A 19571-nucleotide genomic window follows, 5' to 3' on the forward strand; every position below is an offset into this window, starting at 1 on the left:
GTAAAATAAAATAAGAAGGTTACAAATAATTATTGTGAATTGCTCATACTATCAAGTTAATATATGTATTCCTACAGAGTGAATACAGAGGATATATAATTATTACCTAAATGCTTGATGAGTTTCCTAAAATACTGAAGGTGTATTATGTTTAATTAAAACTGCAAATAGAATACCATTATATAAATGAAGCTATATAGAAGTGTTTATTGCATATTTTACCTTGAAATTAACTTAGGGTGATTTGTTAACTTTTTTATATAACTCAGAATAATCATTTTTTCTTCTTTCTTGGAAGCAGTTTATTATATACACAGCCTTGTGATAGAAGCAGGGCCTTGAGGCTGCAACTACTGTAGGCAAATGCTAGAAAAAAATGGAATCTATAGATTTATGATTTATAATTATAAAGTTATCATTAATGTCATGTTAATAATAATGTTATAATATTCATATTTAGTGTTCTTAATTATTATTAGTATTAAAATAAAAATTCAAGGATTCCTTTATTTATATAAATGCCTGGTAGGTTCCTATCAATTGATAGTTTTTCCCTGCGATTATTCAAAAACTTAATCAATGAATTTGAGGAGAGTCACAGAGGATTTGAGGCTGGAGCCAAAAAGATGATAATGATGTAAATATGGCACTTGTGGATGAAATGGTCAAAATATTTACATCTTTAAGGGTAAATGTAAAAATAAATTCAATCTTATTCTGAATACTTTCTATTATATTTCACAGCATCTTTAACACCAGAAGGGCTGCTTAGGTACATTTGACTACTAATTAATTAGCTGTCCATTGATTCAATAAATGCTTAATGAGCATCTTCAGTAACCCATATTTTAGTAGGGTATAATGTCAAGTACGTAAAGAGCCAATAGAAACACAGCAAGATGATATTGATGTATTTTAGGTAAGCAGGGTCTCCATGGTGAAAACAGATGGCTATGGAAGTCTCTGTGAGGAACTGGGCAGTAGCCATACAAACAGAAGTAAAGTGAGCAGTGATGAGACTCCTTCGTTTCCATAGGGAACCAGTACTTTAAGACAATGGCAGTTTTCTCAGGGTCAAGTGGAAGATTCGGGGCTGGGCACAGCTTGTTTCCAGTGCAGAGTTATCTCAATTATAATCTTATTATTGAGTGTGATAAGTTATATTCCCCTGTAAAAATGCCCTGAAAACGTGTGTCTTATGTTCATTTATAACTAGTTAGCTACCTTAAATTAATACAACATTGTTTACCATTCAAATCCAGTTTTATAGTAATTAAAAACATTATTTGGCACAAACATCACCTTGTTTTTATTCAAAACATCAAAATAGATTGGAAACAAGTTAAAACTTTGTCTAAGATAATACATTTGTGTGCATAGAAACATAAGGCTATGGATGTGTCTGCACTTACCATTGAAACCCTAAATTTTACTCTGTATATGAATTTTTTTTCCTTTTTAAAACTGGGAAATAAGATTTATCTAGATGTTATTTGTTGTTTCATTCCAGTAATTAGCCAAATATTGACTCAAAATTTAATGACATCAAATAGTTATGATTTTAAAGAAGTGTTTTTTAAGGAAATATTTATTTTCTTTAAATACTTATTTTCTTTACTGTGACATGGAATAGTTTCATTCATTTAATTACTGCTATGAGGTATTAATTGTACCTAAAGCTGAATTCTAATTTATTTATGTTTATTGTTCGTGTATTATCTTCCTTTTATTTTCCTTTGGGAAATGGTTTTCCAAGCACACAGTACCTATGTATTAGAGCTTGATTTTTTTCTCCCACACTGAAATAATACATGAAAGCAGAAACTTCTTTTGAGGAACAGCTAACATGCCCGATCAAAACACATTTGGTTCAGTTTCCATAGCTTATGGTGTTTAACACCTGGCTAGCTCCTTTGAAGTTTAAATAATAAAGTTTACATTTAGTTATTTGAGTTTTTATGAAGTATTTTCTTTCATCTAACTACAAAAAGAGAAATTGGGTAAAACTGAAAATATATCATCTTGGAGTGGACAACCTGCCAAGACAAGCCATTATTTGCTATCCCAGGGCTGCCATCTACTGGCTGACATGGGCATTGTTCGGCCTAGATCAAGAGGCAGATCTTTGCAACAAATCTCTAAATTGGGATAATTGAGGTGAGATATGTGGACAGGAGTAAGAAGATTGCATTTCCATAATAATAGCTTATGATTCTCAAGCCCCTTTAAACAGGGCAGACTGAATCTCAGGAAATGGTTTACATAGCTAACCACTGAATGAATTTGTCTCAAAAATTCTTTTCTCCATCCATAAATATGTATAAGTATTTATAAAATTTACCAAGTTATAATTTAATAATATTCTACATCTTTGTCTTTATGTTATTTCCTGAGTATCATAACTCTCAGTCTTTGTATGTTGATATATAATATGAACACAACAGATCTCTACACTGTTAAAACTTGCTCTCTTGAGAAAGTTCAAAGAGAAAGCCAAGTTGAGAGGAGTGAACAGGGCACTTGCCACTTTTCACCCTGATCTGCTGATTGTGAACATTCTGCTCATTTGTTTTTCCCTTTCTTGCTTGCTTTATGAAAAGGTCTACTCCCCCAGTGAAGTGCGGGGAGCCCTTCCTGCATCCATGGTAGGATGCAGACTGCTATAGCTGTAGAGAGTTCAGGGATGCGCAACATCACTGTCATGTCCAGAAGGTTTTATTTTACAGCAGTTTTCAGTGTTCTCTGGCTTTTACAATCTTTCCGCCCTGTTTCTGGAATGTTCTCTGATCCTTTCTAGATGTCACAAATGGGGATTGGCACTTCAGAGTCACCAATTCTGCACTTAGATCAGTTATGTATTTCTGTAACAGTCTCTGTCCATGGCAGGAAGATTTTTTTTTGATGAGGGTGAGAGCTGCGCTGATCTATGGGGATTAGGATGAACATTTAGGAGACTGCTGGATACCAGGTCAGTTTAGCAAAATGGTAACAATACTTTCCTCTCTAAGGTCTGTGACCTCTCCGTCCACAGGTTCTTGCCTAGGTTTCAGCTATAGGCATGAGCTCCCTCCAACTGAGCAGATCTCAAGTCTAATCAGACAGCTGTTAATTGTCCCCAAGATATTAGTGCCACTATTGCACTGTTGGATGTATCGTGTTGGGCTGATCATTGCTGTAGGTTATAGGGTTAGCTATAAGCAGTTGATGGCTACTGAGGGAGAGGGAGCCAGTTTTGTGCAGGGTGAGTCCCCTGATAGATTGCCTATGCTCAAATGGTCAGCCCTATACTCATGAATATATGGTCCATAATAAATGTATTCAATAGAAGCCATATACACACATATGTGCATACACATATATAAAACAATGATAATTACAGAAGAAAATGACATAAATTTGAGAAGGGATGTGGGAGAGAGGTAGAAGGATTAAAAGTGGGAAGATGTGGTAGATAGATAGATAGATAGATAGATAGATAGATAGATAGATAGATAGATAGAGAATGGCAGAAAAGTAGCAGTTGTCCCCCTGAAAATAAAGCAAAACATGTTGTACCATTTTGAGAAAAGATAGCTGCTCTTCTATTGAAAGCAAATTTGACAAGTTTATAAATATATATCAAGAACGAACAGCATGGTCCTAACAAGAAAGTTCTCAGCTAGATTTGGGAGCTGCTTTTATTACCTATAATACTTGTCCAACTATTGTGGATTTTGATTATTGTCCTGCATATAGGCCAAGAAAATAATTTCACAGGAATACTGAAGTCCTGGCTAAAATATGATGAGTTAATAAAAAGACAATAATCAAATTAATTTCCACACAATAAGTTTCTACTTAGTCTGTTTCAAAGTAGCATTTGAAAATTATGTTTGTTTGCCTAGTTGAAAACTGAATCTTTAACTACATAACAATGAATAAATATTGCTTTTGTTGTAGAATGCAAATGTGAAACTGTATTGATTGATTGATTGATTTTTTATGTGCACTGGTGTTCTGCCACGGGTGTCAGGTCCTCTGGAACTGGAATAACAGACAGTTGTGAGCTGTCATGTGGGTTCTGGGAACTGCACCTGGGTCCTCTGGAAAAGTAGACAGTGCTCCTAAAAACTGAGCTATCTATCCAGCCTGCAAATGTGAAATTTAAAATAAATCACCATACTAAAGAAAACAGTGAATCCTTTTGTCCGAAGATGACATTTAATTTACTTATATCCTATGTAGTTTTTAAACATCCATTGTGGGTTTTGTAACTAGAAAAATGTCTCATTTATATTTGATATTTTCAAAAAATGAAAGTTAGTACATTGCAATAATATTTGTAAATGCTTCTTTTAAAACGTGCATTTGATTTATGTATGTCTCATTAACCTATTTCTAACTGGTATAATAAAGCAATTATTATTATTATTATTATTATTATTATTATTATTATTATTATTTTGGTTTTTCCGAGACAGGGTTTCTCTGTGTAGCTTTGTGCCTTTCCTGGGACTCACTTGGTAGTACAGGCTGGCCTCGAACTCACAGAGATCCGCCTGGCTCTGCCTCCCGAGTGCTGGGATTAAAGGCGTGCGCCACCACCGCCCGGCTTAAAGCAATTATTTTTGAGACTAAATAGTTAGCTCACATTAGAAATAAAAATCTTTATAAATTCCCTTTTATATAACTCAGTTGACACTTTTCAAACTTTATACCATACAAATGTGTGTGATAATTTGAATTTTTAAAAAAAGTTCTGAAGATTTTATGTTAGACAAAAAAACTTTAGACATTCTGAAACAAATCTAATAAATGAAGTTTTAAGCAGTATCTTCCATTTCCTTAAATTGAGTTAATTTATTTGGTCAAATTTTTATAATGGTAGCATTATCATCTTAATTCCAAAACTGATGGCATAAAGTGACTTTAAATTAGAAATGCAATTATTGTGAGTTTTCTAATATGAAAGACTTTAAATCACAAGTGTGCACATATGAACACATTCTGAATTTTCAGGATTCAGAAAAGCATCAGCAGGGCCTAAGGAGATGGTAGAGTTAATAAAGGCTTGCGCCCGAGTTTGAGGACCTCAGTTTGATCCTCAGTGTCTAAACAGTCCAGCATGGCATACTCTTTCTAATTCAGGTGCCTAGGAAGCAGAGACGGGAGGCCATAGGGCTCATTAGCCATTTAGCCTAGCTGAATCAGTGAGCTCCAGATCCCAGAGAAAGAACATGTCTCAAGAAAAGAAAGACAGAAAGAAAAAAGAAAGGAAGGAAGGAAGGAAGGAAGGAAGGAAGGAAGGAAGGAAGGAAGGAAGGAAGGAAGGAAGGAAGGAAGGGGAGAAGGAAGGAAGAGAGGGAGGGAGGGAGGGAGGGAGGGAGGGAGGAAGGAAGGAAGGAAAGAAGCAAGGAAGGAAGGAAGGAAGGAAGGAAGATACATGAGGAATCTCATTCAAATTTGACCTCCAGCTTCCACATACTGGCAAACACATTTGCAGCCTCTCCTGTATCAACACATACTTGCTTGTGTATGTATATATTTGCAAAAGAAAAAAACAGTAATGTATTTTTTCAAGCATCATCATCTCTGTATTTATTTTCAAACCCAGTTAGAGTTCTGGGCACACACTCAGGAATTAAGTTGACCACTCTAAATGAGGTTCCTATTTCCAGAGATCTACTGTGACAATTTGCTTCTTTGCCAGGAACTCCTGGTTCATCAGAGACAGAGCAGGACAGTGAGGCCAGGCATTTCCCGAGCGGGCCTCCTGGGCCCACGGATGCACACCAATTACACTCTGTAGTTACAGGAAAGAAGAGCATTCAAAGGCCCCATGCTTCAAAGGTGATAACATTTCTGAGGCTCAGGTTATGCCCTCACAGTTTCTATCTGTTTAAAAAGAATTTTGTCCTCTCCTCCTAAGTTACTAATGTCTTTCTTTCTTCCTCTAAAAACACATTGTAATTTCTCAAGATCCTACATAAATGTGAATAATCCCAGGACCTGGTTTTAAGCCTGTGGCCTCTCCTGGTGCCGCAGCTCAGGTCGGTCATTCTGACTCCAGACTCTTGAGCTCTTTTCCAGTCTCTTCTGACTGACCATAAACTTACACATTAGACAACCAGTGGAGTAGACGCCATTTCGCCAGACTTTGTCCTTCCCGTGGTAAAATCATGTTAAAGGCAACAAATTTGACCTAAGAAGCACTTGAGTTAACTGACCCACTGTACTCTGTGATACAGCGATAATGATAAAACACAGTTGGTATCAAGGTTGAAAGAAGTTTTCTAAAACAAGATGAACCCCGGCTACATCACCAAATGGGTCTGAGCATCCAGCAGTGCCCCTCCACCCCCGTTTCAGCATCCACAGTGTCACCACCCCTCCCCCCCCCGAAGGTCTCAGCATCCACTATGCCCCCACCCCACCCACGGTGGCAGCTTTCTCTTAAGGACTGCGAGCGTTGCTCCTATTCCTGTTCAGAAAGGAAACGAGGCTCAGAGTTCACAGCTAAGAGGCCAACTGAACTTGACACACTGCTGTGGGGTTTCATCCCTTCTTCCCCTAAAAACATTGTTGCCGGCCTCAAGTTGGATGTGTGTTAAGGTGGTACGCGTGACGTAACAGTGGCTTCTGCTTTGTCTTCAGATTGAGAAGTAGACATTGACTCATTTTTCCCTGTGCACCTGTGCAGGCAGTGAACTGTTTACTGGCCTCTACAGTGACTACTGGGGCAGAGACTCGGCGATCTTCCGCAGTCTGGGGAAGCTGGGCCATATTCGCACGGAGCATGACGACGAGCGACTGCTGAAAGGTAGAAATAAGACAAGGGCTTGGAAATCAGAGTGGAAAACAAGCCTGCAGTCCGCAGCTAAGTCTGCTGTCTTGATAATGAAAATATAAACACAAAATGGTCTTTGTAACTATCGCATTCTTGAGTCCAAAATATGTATGATATGTGTTTGTCATTTCATATATAAAATGGTTTGCCTTAATTATGCAATAAGTTTATTTACAGCCGTCCTTAGATATCAAGAGCTAAATGAAACAGGCAAATTGAATATATGAAAAGTAAAGACGCACAACTGGCGTCCCTGCTGCTGCAGTCATTGTGGGCCTTGCTTGTTTTAATATGGGCATGCTGCACTTTAGAGACAAATCAAACCTTAAGAGGATCACTCGTTATTCCCTAACCAGAGTTCTGTATACTACATAACTGTAGTTACACACAGACACACACACACACACACACCAACACACACACACACACACACACACACACACACACACACACACGAGTAAGTTTTCTATTTTGTCGCACACTGGTAGATCTACAAGTGAAAATACCATGTTATAGTGAGTTTTTTCATCATTCTCAGCATGGGCTTAAGCTTCCGCATGCACATGTGTTATCTTTAAAACGCTTGCTACTGCATCAATGGAAAGCCGCCTACTCAGACTCTTTAGACTCTAAACACAAGAGCTTAAACTTCTCACTTTAAAAATAAGAGGTCTTCCATGAGGTTTATTGGATAAGGTTACACATGAATTAAAAATAAATAACAATATGCTTTTAAACTTAAATATGGAAGTTGCATGTACATTTATTTTATATGGATTAAGAAGAACTTCATAGAGATTGTTTTCATAATCCCTCCAGCTTGTACCATCACTAAATGCACATGGCTTGCAACATGCATTGTTAAAATTGTTTTCTGTTTAAATTACATTTTCTAAATGTCTATTGATTTGGCCATAAAAATGAGGAAAGTTATCTAATTTTCAATAATTCTATAAAACTTTCAAGATGGTTTGTCTTTTTACACAAACTGATGAGACTTTAACAACCTAGTGATAAGTAATTTATCAAGGTGACTTTGTTATCACACCATTACATATATAATTTTTTCTTTTTCATTTATATTTTGTCCCTAGAACCGAAATTTGTAGGTTCGTACATGATCCCTGATAATGAAGACCGGGATGACAACAAAATGTACTTCTTTTTTACTGAGAAGGCATTGGAAGCGGAGAACAGTGCCCATACGATCTATGCCCGCGTGGGGCGGCTGTGCGTGGTGAGGATGGCGTGTCTGTGTCTCTACCCTTGCCCACTTCACAGTGGCCTCTGTTACACTGTTCTACACGTGTTTCTTATTGGTTCTTTTCAGAGTTTCTGACAGCATGCTTTGATCATATTCATCTCCCTGGACTCTTCCACAATCTACACCTCTTCCCTACCTACCCGACGTTGTGTTCTCTAGTAATTTTCCACTTTAAATATTTTAAAGTATTCTGTAGACTTTCTTAACACAATTTTTCCTAGACCAAGCTTCCTATGTCATATCTATAACTTCATTCCTAATGGAAGTTTCCCTGTAAAAGAGGCTTGCCTTCGATGAGTTTTCTCATTTTCAATGCCATGTGAGGAAATACAGTTACATTACTTTTACATTACAGTTACATTACTGGTACAGTTAGCATTTCTTTCCGAATAGAAGTTTGTTCTATTTTTGAAATATTATATGTATTTGCTCATTTTACGTGTGCATATCTGTATATGTATGTTACTGGTTCACGCATGTCACACATGTTCATGAATGTTAGATGTATGTTCTCTTCTGCCATCATGTGGGTCCTGGGGATTGAACTTAGACCCTGTGGCTTTGTTGCAGGTGCCTTAACCTGAGACATCACATTGGCCCAATTTGATAGTATTTTAAAATTTGATTTAACAAGTTTTTATTAGGTTCATTATCTATTTGGGCCTGTATATACCTGGGTATGAGAATTCAGTTGATCAGTTCTGTAGTAAAAGAACAAAACAAAACAAAAGCAAAACCAGTACGATTTAGGAATATATTTAATAATAATAACACAAATAGTGTATAAACATACACATATGCAGCTGAGAGTGACCTTTGACCTCTAAGTGTAGAGATTACAGATATTAGCCACCATGCTTTGCTTCATAAACTTTCTTTCCAAGGGGAGAAAAGATATGAACCATGAAAATTCCTGAGACAAGTATAGCATGTATGAACAAGTAATAAGCAAGATTACTACATTATACAGCCAGTCCTTCATCTAGGAGACACATCCATGTTAATATGTGTAATAGCTAGAAAATATATTGAGAGTGCTTGGATAAAGTACCACACTGAGGGGCTGGAGAAACAGCTTAGCAGCTAAGAGCACTTGTGGTTCTTGAAGAGGAGCTCAGTTCAGTTCCCAGCACCCACACTGAACAGTTCAGGACCCCCTGGGACTCCAACCCTGGGGATGAGACACCTCTTCTGGCTTCTGCAGCACGAGCACACACGTGGTGCTCATGTACGGGCTCAGTGTCCCCTCTACGAATATGAAACTAAAAATTAAAATAATCTTTACAAAAAAGCACTCCCCTGTTAAAGCAATGCAAGGGAGAAGTGAGAGAGAATTATTTGTAATGTTATCTGAGGATTTTTCTAAACGTTCACGCACACACACACACACACACACACACACAAAAAAAAACAACAACAACAAAACTATCCGCCCATTTCACCATGTTAAACCTTGCTTTGTAAATGTCCTTTTAAGTATTCATTGGTCCGTTTCATTTTTCCCAGAATGACGTGGGAGGACAGAGAATATTGGTGAACAAGTGGAGCACATTCCTTAAAGCGAGGCTGGTTTGCTCTGTACCAGGAATGAATGGAATCGACACGTATTTTGATGAGCTGGGTAACTATTTCGGAGGGTCTACATTTTCCTCTTCTGTGTGTACATTCCTCAATTCCTGTCACTGTCTCGGGCATATGTGGAGAAAATGTCTCCTGGAAGTATTTGACCTCTTCAGACAAAGGCAGGTTTCTGTCTCTTCACTTTGACCCATTCAGAGGGCAGCAGGGGTGCAGGGCAGAGACTCGCCTCACTCCTGCAGAGGAGCACTGCTCACTCCTTCTCTGTCACTCAGAGAAGTCTCCACCCAGAGCAGAGCAATGGTTCGTTCTTCTGTCCTGCTCACAGCTGTAGAATGGGAAATCAGGTCTTAAAATATAGTTCTGAACTGTTTTATGTAAATATGTTTTCTTCACATGCAAAGAAGGTTAAAATACTAACGGATGGAATGGTCTTCCATTCTTTCAGAGGATGTGTTTTTACTGCCTACCAGAGATCCTAAGAATCCAGTGATATTTGGACTGTTTAACACTACCAGGTGAGAAATTGACAGTCAATAAAACACTATAAGAGAAAAATTGTCTCAGTGCAGTACCTTTCATGATGCCCATATCTCAGAGACCAACCCCAGCATCATTCCCAGCCTCTGTTCTTTCTAAGTGTCCAGTCTCTCTTGCTCCCCCTGACTGCTGCTGGCCTTCACTCATCAGAGCACAAACCTGGGCTAGCCCTTAGTGTTTCTTCATAGCGTCCCATCATCTCTTACAACTGCCCTCTCTACCAATCTCTTTCATTACAGTGTACAACTATTTGACATTTTTAATGGTTGGGTTATAAGCTAGCACTCCCATATTGTCAAGACTAGGTTATTTGTTTTCTGTTTTGTTTTGTTTTGTTTTGTTTTGTTTTGTTTTGTTTTGTTTTGTTTTGTTTTCAGATGAAAATTTCTAATCCAAGCTTTCAAAGTGCTCTAGTAACTCTTCAGCACTAGTTTTGTGGTACTTCCTCTCTGGCTTCTCCAATGGCTATAACACCTTGACAGATCTCAGCATTGACCTCAGCAGTTCTTGGCATTGGGTCTCCCCGCCCCCCCCCCCCCCCCGCCCCCGCCCCCGCCCCCTTTATTCACTGTTACCGCTGGACATGACTTGCCCTTCCAACATCGGTTTCGATCAGTTCTTTGATACTTGCCACCTATGTCCAAGAAATGCTCCCCAGCCCTTAGGCAGGAATAAGTCCTCACACCTTTTCTTATGTCTCCTCCTAAGTAGACTCATAATGAACACGCGCTTGTCATCTGCTCCCCAGCTGTGAAACGTGGGGCTTGAGCTTAAAGCTGAGATCTATGTCACTTTTCCCTTTATAGTTTTTTTTTCATTTTACATATCTATGGAAGAGTACTATAATGTAATATTTTACATGCATTGATACATGAAATAAGAAATATTCGTAGAATTGATTTCAGTTGAAAATTTGTATACATAATTCCCCGAGTGTCTTTCAAAAGGAAAGTGATAGCACCAAGAATAAAGAAGGAAAGACCTCAGCATTTCAGCAGAGATGGATTGATGTTACTAGTTCTCATCATCAATATGTTAACATGAATTTGCAGTCTAACCCTGCAGCTGGTGCTTACTTAAGTCTTCCCACAATTTTGTTTAGATTTTCAGCAGGTGATTTTTAATGATCACTTTGAATTAAAACACCTAAAAGCTCTTTGAACAAGTATCTTGTTTTAACCAGACCTTTCTTCCACACAATAATATGGGAACAATTCTTTCTATTAACTATATTCTGGTATAAATTTAAAAAGTTAATATATATTGGTATTCACCACAATGCACAGATAGCCCCCTTTTACTTCATTGTTCTTATGCCAGCAAACAATTTTTGTATCATGTGATAATTCTTGAATGATAAATTTGATCTATGAGGTAATCTGTATTTTCTATTCGTTAAAATTATCAGCTTAAAAGCTAATCTCCTAAATGATAGCATATTGGATCATTCAGAGAAATCAAAGACATGATTTCCTTCCATGATTTCAACTTTGTTCAACTTATATATAAATCTGAGAGGGGGAAAAAAGCTCCCAGCTGTACCTGCCACGGAGGTTGATATTTGTAGAATGGTGATCAAAGGTTTATGGCCACCTCGGCTGAGATGGTCTAGTTTTCCCCGTATCACAGGCATTTCCAATTGCTTCAAGGTGTGTTATAAAAATGTGTGAATTGATATCCTAAGACAGTAACATGACTGCTGTTCTACAGCTGGCCCAGGGTGCAGGAAACACATTTACATAGACTTTACATTTTACTAAAGCTCCTTCACAAACATCATTTATTTTAATTCACATAATGTGGAGGCTATGAAAGGGCATACATCTTTCAAATGATGGCTCTGTGTTCAAGAACTATAACAATACCTTTTCACTAAATGTGATTGCAGATGTTCCCACTAACGTATTCAACAATGGTCTTTATCCTCTGAAAGGATAGCTTACCATTTCAAAAATCATTTTGATCACTGCTACATATATGAGGTTTTATATAATCTTCCCATCACTAAAGAACTCAGTGACTCTAAAGGAGAGTTTAACAAATGTTCTAATATTTAAAGGACACCATGCTGAAAAGGAGTGCAAAGGCTCCCAACAAACCCACTAAAATGCAGCGAGAATGTGCATTAAAATCAGCAGCAAGCATCATAGTGATTAGGGGTCACTAGCTGCATTCCAGATGTAATGACATAGAAATATTCCCTTAAAGTTATCAATTCAAATGGCTAATAATCTTTAAAAAGATATAAAGGGGGGCCTGACAAGATGGCTCAGCAGGCAAAGGAACTTGCTGCCAAGCTTGACGATCTACGTTTGATCTTTAGAACCACGTGGTGGAATGAGAGGACAGGCTCTTGGAAGCCAGCCTCTGATGCTGCTCTGACACTGTAGCGCCTGCCTTTCTCAAAGAATTAATAAGTACATAAATAGTGAAGTGAAATCATTCAAAAATACAGGAACACACCATAGGATCCAACAATTACAAAGTGAAGTTGCACAATTCCATCCTTCTAATGTCATTTACAAATTTAGAAAATAGGAAATGAAGGAATAGAAAGTCTTTCAATTTCATTACTTAAATTATTGTAATAGTTAAGATTTCTAGACTCTGCTTTAAGAAATTGCTTTTTACTCGTTTTAATTCTAATATACATATATTGGGGCATTTGACCAAGTGAACTCTTGGTTACATCTAGATTTATAATTTTTATTTTTCAGCAATATATTTAGAGGCCATGCTATATGTGTCTATCACATGTCAAGTATCCGGGAAGCCTTTAATGGCCCATATGCACATAAAGAAGGCCCTGAATACCACTGGTCACTATATGAAGGAAAAGTCCCTTACCCAAGGCCTGGTTCTGTAAGTACAATCAGTCGGCACATTGCTCTTATGTTTGAAGTCTTTGTTTCACATGTTCCATCTCTGCAGCTAGAGTATTTAAGAATTTCATATCTATAAGAATGTTCCAAGAGTAAAGAAAGAACAGTGTCATCTGGAGTTTTATGCTAGTTATTTAATGCAAAGGATATAACCGTGAATAGACACATCTAAGCAGCATCATACAGTATGTTCCCACTGATACTCCAGCCAAGTAGCTCCAACTGAACTTTCAATTTTAGGAGTACTGGTAAGCATAAAAATATTTATTAAAATGGGCATAGTATATATAGTTTTCTTCCAGCCTTGTGAGGAGAATTAGTATCCCATGTCATGTCCAGTTTTAATATTTTAATATCTATGTTCACTTCTGTGTTCCCCAGGACAGACCTTCTCTCAATTTGTTCCATTAGCAGAGCAAAGGAAATTCTATCATTTGCCTCTGAAATGTTACTACCAAAACTCTAACTTATATCAACTTCTATGCTTTTGATTGGGACATGTCTAAAACTGACAATAATGAAGATGATGGTGTAGATTTAGATCATGGATCCCATATGCAACTAGGTTGGAAAAGGTTTGCCATTGTGTGTTTTATATGAGTCACAGTGAGCAAACATTTGGCTTGTCATGGAGGGCCATATCTTCATTTTAACAAGCATCTGGTGAGATTGTGAGCCTACACTGATTCCATGATTACCACAAAGTCATAGAGAAACCATTTTTGTAGAGCCAAAGCTCCAAATGAAAGCAAACCTCACCTCCATTAGCAAGTGTAAAGCTTTATCGTGATAATCACTCGCACTGGCTTAAAATTATTACTCCCAGTAAGACATAAAGTATATTTTATTTCACTCTATTGCTTGAAATTGCAATTTAAATGGGAAAATCCACTCCTGTGGCTTAGCTGAAAATGCTTCTTGAAACCACATGGCCTTAGAGGAGGTCGGAGGAAGTGACTGGTTGTTGAATTTCTTCCAAAGTAGTCTAAAATGTTTCCAATAATGTACCATGCAAGTACACCCCAGTGCACAATTCATGCCAAACTTAGGCATATGGACCAACTTTAAAAAACAAACCATTATAAATGTCCCTTTTACAGAACCTGGCTACTTAAATACTGCATTTCTACTTCAAACTAGAAAAAAATTCAGATATTGTTACAACTGATGTTGATTCAAGAGGAACCCATGTGAGAATGAGAGGCAGTTGTTAGAAAGCAAAGTTCAGTGTGATGATTCCAGGCTACATGTCTCAGGGTGCTCTGTGGTTGTGATTTGAGCATCAGTGTCTTAAGAACTGTAACCCGTGAGGGCAAGTAACTAGTTTGTCATTTGGTTGGTTTCAGATACATATGAAAGAATACAAATTTATACAGATTATATCAGAACAATGCAAAGAGGTTTTGTCCTCCACTTAATTAGTGATGATAGAATTTGAATAACTCTCTATATTGTCATGCTGGAATTTTGCAGCCAGAAAGCAGACATCACCACTTAACATCATGGTTTTAATAAAGAGAGATCTACTTAGTACAATTATGGTCCATTTATTAATTTATTTATTTTTAAGGCAAGGTCTCACTTTGTAGTCAGGCTGTCTTTAGACATGGAGTCCTTCATGCCTCACCTCTCCAGCGCTTGCGTACCTCTTACTAGGCTGTGATCCTAAACCTTAGAGATTTATTACTAAAAGAAATGTGTTGTTCTGATGAATGATACATCCTTCTGTATTCCCTTTCTCTCCTTTCTTTTCTCATTTTTTCTTCCTTTTTTCCTTTCTTTTCCTTTTTCTTTGAGGTGCTATAGATTGGATCCAGGGCTTCATGCATGCTAGCCAAGCACTCTGCCACTAAACTATGTCAACAGCAAATGACAGATTCTTCAGTTTGAAATTTTACTTCAAATAGAAAACAAAATTCAAAACCATAGAACGTATTTTGATCATTCGTATTTTTGCATTTATTTGCTGTCCCCAATTTGTCCTGTATTGTATATATTTTTAGTTTTCTGGATTTCAGTATTCTCCGTGTCTTTTCAATGCTGCATTTTAAAAATAATTTAGTTTTCTTTTGAAAATTTTAGCACTGAATCCATTTCAGCAACAATAGATGTGGAGCTCCTCTGTACTACTAAATGCAGAGTTCATTGCTTGAACCTATTTGCCTTTTCTAACTCTCCTTGTTGGTGGTGATGCATTTGCTCTTCAGGTTGAAGAGAGAAAGAGTGAACTAACCCACTTGCATTTTAGTGTGCCAGCAAAGTGAACGGAGGGAAGTATGGAACCACCAAAGACTACCCTGATGATGCCATTCGATTCGCAAGAACTCATCCACTAATGTACCAACCCATAAAACCTGCTCACAAAAAACCAATACTAGTAAAAACTGATGGAAAATACAACCTGAAGCAACTAGCAGTGGACCGAGTGGAGGCTGAGGATGGCCAGTACGATGTCTTATTTATTGGGACAGGTAAAAACACAGAAAGCATTGATACATTTCAGCTCGCCCTCAGGTAACTTTTATCAGTCAGCAATTACCATGTTGTTCCACTAGCCTATTTGCACACTGCTAAAGATACAATGACCAAATAAATTTATAGATTCGTTTAATGCCGCCACATTAAATCTTATTTGTGGGAAGAAACTTGCAAATTGTGGTGCACCCAGTGTTATGAAGAGCAAATTCTGTGTGGTGCTTTAGCTTAAAATCCTCTTCTCCATGCATGTGCAGCACAGTACTGGCCACAGCCATGATCTTAAGAAGCATCCTTAAGCATTCTGCCCTAGGGAGTTTCAAGCAGGATATTGTCAGGGGTCCTGACCTGGGTACACCAGGAAGAGGATATATTGCTAAGATCTATTCATGCTTCTCTGGTCTACTGCTTTTTGTTTTCTGAAAAATTTAAGCAAAGAAACATTAAACATAACTTAATAGACCCACAGTGTAGGCTATATTTTATCACTATTGATAAGGTTAATAATGTGCTCTGTGAGTTCAATATTATATTAGAATCAGAGCTCTGTAAGAAACCTAAAATTACCTGATCACTAGTTCACACACAGTGATTTCTGACCATTTAAAAAAAGAGGAATTTCCAAAAGCAAGACTGAACTGTGATTAAAATGGTTAAAGTATTTTATATTAAATGTCATAGAAAACAGAAGACATCTAACCCCCTAAAAACTGTTTTCTTATTTGATTTATCAAAGCTCTTTTAGAACATTCAGGAAATATCGCCTACATCATATTTAACTCATTGATATTGTCATATTGTGCAGCAGTCTTCCAAAACAAATTAAGCTATTAGAGATGTATGAAAAACATATTGGAAAAGCTAATAAATAATAATCCCCCCCCAATATTTGCCAGGCATGGGCTCTAATGCAATATTTGGCTATCATTTGCTGGGGGATATCTTTCTGTACGCAGTGAATATATGTTGTTCCCATTCGTAGTAAGTAAGCTGCTTTGGCCTATGACAAGGCAGCTTAGGGGCAGGTAGGAAATCCAAGAAGAGAGACAGGAAAGAGAAAGGCAAGATGGGGAAGATGGGAGCCCACCACCAATGGAGCAACAAGATGACAGCAGACTGATAATACCACAACCATGTGGCAACATATAGATTAATAGGAACAGGTTAATTTAAGATGAAAGAGCTAGCTAGCAAGAAGCCTGAGCCATTAGACCATACAGTTTGTAAGTAATAAAAGCCTCTGTGTTTACTTGGGTCCCAGTGGCTACAGGAATAGGCTGAACACAGGAAAACTTCTGACTACAGGCATTATTGTACAATCGCTGCTTCTACATGAATAAATCAACTGACATTTTTGCTTTTGTCTGATGTCATCATGTAAACTGCTTAATTTCTAAAATGGAACAATTTTTATTCTTCTTAGTTAATAGAAAAATGAAGGTGGTTGCTCTCAGGTTAATTATAATCTAGTTTTATTAACTCATATATAGGATTTGATAATTTTTGATAAATTGCTCAAATCTCACAGTTCATGGATTAATACTTCCAGAAATCTAATATATTTTGTGACTTATTTTTTCTAACCATATCAAGTTGTGTGTAGGTGTAAATTAATTTCTTATCCTAATTATAAGCTGATAGAACAAACTCAAAATGTCAGAAATAACAAAACTTAAAATGGAAATTTAAACTAGAAACAGTTTTATGAAGCAACAGGCAGTTATGGAAGCTGAGTAGTTGAAAACCAACTATTAGTCTTCCCGTAAGGGGTAGACTTGGCTGGCCAGCAAGCCCCAGGTATCATTCTGTCTTTGCATGCCCAGAGCAAGGGCTCCCGGTATGCTGCTGTGTCCAGGTTGTTACAAGGGTGCTGAGGATGAACCCACATCCCCATGGTTACATGGCAATCAATTTCCATGCTGGGCAATCTCCCCAGCCCATCCTTCCCAATTTCAATATGGATGTACCTAGTCTTGGTTTACAATGTAATGTAAATGTAGCCAATTTCCCTTAAATAAAAAGTTCAGAAAAAACAATCTGAAGCAGTGGTTCTGAACCTTCCGGATGCTGATAACCTGTAACACAGCTCCTTATGTTGTGGCAGCCTCCAGCAATAAAATTATTTTGTCACTACTTCATAACTGTAATTTTGCTACAGTTATCAGTCATAACATAAATATCTGATGTACGTGATATCCGATATGTGACCCCAATTGGGTCATGACCCACAGACTGAAAACCACTGATCTAAAAGAACAAATTGTATCAGAGAAAATCTGGAGCTAAAAAATATCTTTTAGGGCCTAAGTTAACATATATTATACTTTTATATTGACCCCAAGCCAGTTATTTGAAAAACTAGTATATATAGGTCTTGGGATGCAGCCCATTGGTAGGGGTTTTGCCTAGAATATGGTAGGCCCTGTGTTCAATATCATCAGAGAAACAAAACAGTAATTTGTGTCTTTTGTGCCTAAAAGTACATCACAATTCTGACCCTGCATGAGGCTTAGGCAGAGTTATCTTCTTATCTGATGTATCACAAAAGAAACTTCTAAAATATGGCAGTTTGGTTTTTGAATCTATGATTTCATTTTTGTATTGACCAAACTACTTGAAAAAAAATCGGTTTATCATTTAAAAATTTGGCTCAGCATACAAAATTGCTCTTTGCTAATTGAAGCTATTGATGTATAAGTAGTCATGTGATTTTCAGCTGGCAGTGATTGCATGTTTTGTGCATCATATTTTCAGTCCCATTTGAAGACTGGATCCTCACTCCACTTTGATGATTACCTATTTTTCTTTTTCACAGATACAGGAATTGTGCTGAAAGTGATCACAATTTACAACCAAGAAACAGAGTGGATGGAAGAAGTCATTCTAGAGGAACTTCAGATATTTAAGGTAATTTCATACATACATGCATACATACATACATACATACATACATTTGTAATCTGAGCTAAACGATACAGCCCAGATTCACACACCACAGACAATCAAAGCCAGAAATAAGGAGAAAATGTTATATCATTTTCAGAGTTTTTTTCTCTAATAAGTGTGTTTTGAATTTAGAGAAAATTGAAGTGAAGAATAATTTAAAATCTAGTGCTTCTCTCTTGTGGTCAGAATGTTCAGAAATGCCAATGTGCTTGTAGTAGAAGAAAATGTCAATATCTAACATCTGTGTCATAAAGAAGTAGCACGTATTTCACACATGACTTCCAGAACCACTGGTGAAGACTCATGTCTTGCACAAACATTACTGACACTAACACTAAGTGACACATCCCAAATAGTGTACATTGTGGCAGGAAGTGTATACTATGTTTAACTATAGCATATTAATTACACAAAGAAATTAATAAAGAAAAAAATGGAAAATCATATGCAAAATTTAAGATAAAACAAATTTATGAAAAATACATTTATGTATGTGGATCTCTAACAAAATGAGTAAATATATACCATACAGTCTTATTAGTGAAACAGATATCATGTTTAAACCTATTCCTCAACCTTGACTCATATTTCTGCCTAAGAGGATCTTGTAAATTTCTGATCATGGTATTTTCACCAGAACAATTCCAGCCTTGCTTTGTGTGTGTTTCTGTTTAAAGCATCTCAGTCTACATTGTTAATGACACATTACTGATCTCACCATCAATATCATTGTAACTGATGCCCAAATGGAGCCCAAGTCTTACATCACCCTGGATGTTAAGATGCCTTGCAGCTGTTTTGAGTTTGCAAAACAGTTCATAGCACATCAGCACCATGCTTGAACACATGTTGAGCACCAAAACATCATCAAAAAGCTTACCGATGAAATGAAACAAAATGGTACTAAACAGTCCATGAAGTGGACACTTATCTAAACCACAAGACTGAAGGATTTGGAAAGTCACCATGCTGACCTAGCTAGAGATGTGGACATTTCACACTTTCAGTTTCTTTGTGCTCTCTTTCTGAGCTTGTGTGAAAAAGAAAACATACTCTTTAG

General features: G+C 37.2%; 1 protein-coding gene across 1 annotated transcript in view; it reads left to right on the forward strand.

Moving 5' to 3' along the window:
• Sema3e (semaphorin 3E) overlaps window positions 1–19571 on the forward strand; it is a 249688-nt gene that overhangs the window by 198436 nt on the left and 31681 nt on the right. Inside the window, exons 6-12 of the mRNA XM_028862035.2 lie at window positions 6680–6799; window positions 7921–8063; window positions 9597–9711; window positions 10117–10186; window positions 12926–13070; window positions 15339–15561; window positions 18381–18472. Coding sequence (XP_028717868.1) covers window positions 6680–6799; window positions 7921–8063; window positions 9597–9711; window positions 10117–10186; window positions 12926–13070; window positions 15339–15561; window positions 18381–18472 — 908 coding nt within the window. The remainder of the gene's footprint in view (window positions 1–6679; window positions 6800–7920; window positions 8064–9596; window positions 9712–10116; window positions 10187–12925; window positions 13071–15338; window positions 15562–18380; window positions 18473–19571) is intronic.

The sequence above is a fragment of the Peromyscus leucopus genome, chromosome 3 (assembly GCF_004664715.2).
Source record: "Peromyscus leucopus breed LL Stock chromosome 3, UCI_PerLeu_2.1, whole genome shotgun sequence".
Taxonomy (NCBI): Eukaryota; Metazoa; Chordata; class Mammalia; order Rodentia; family Cricetidae; genus Peromyscus; species Peromyscus leucopus.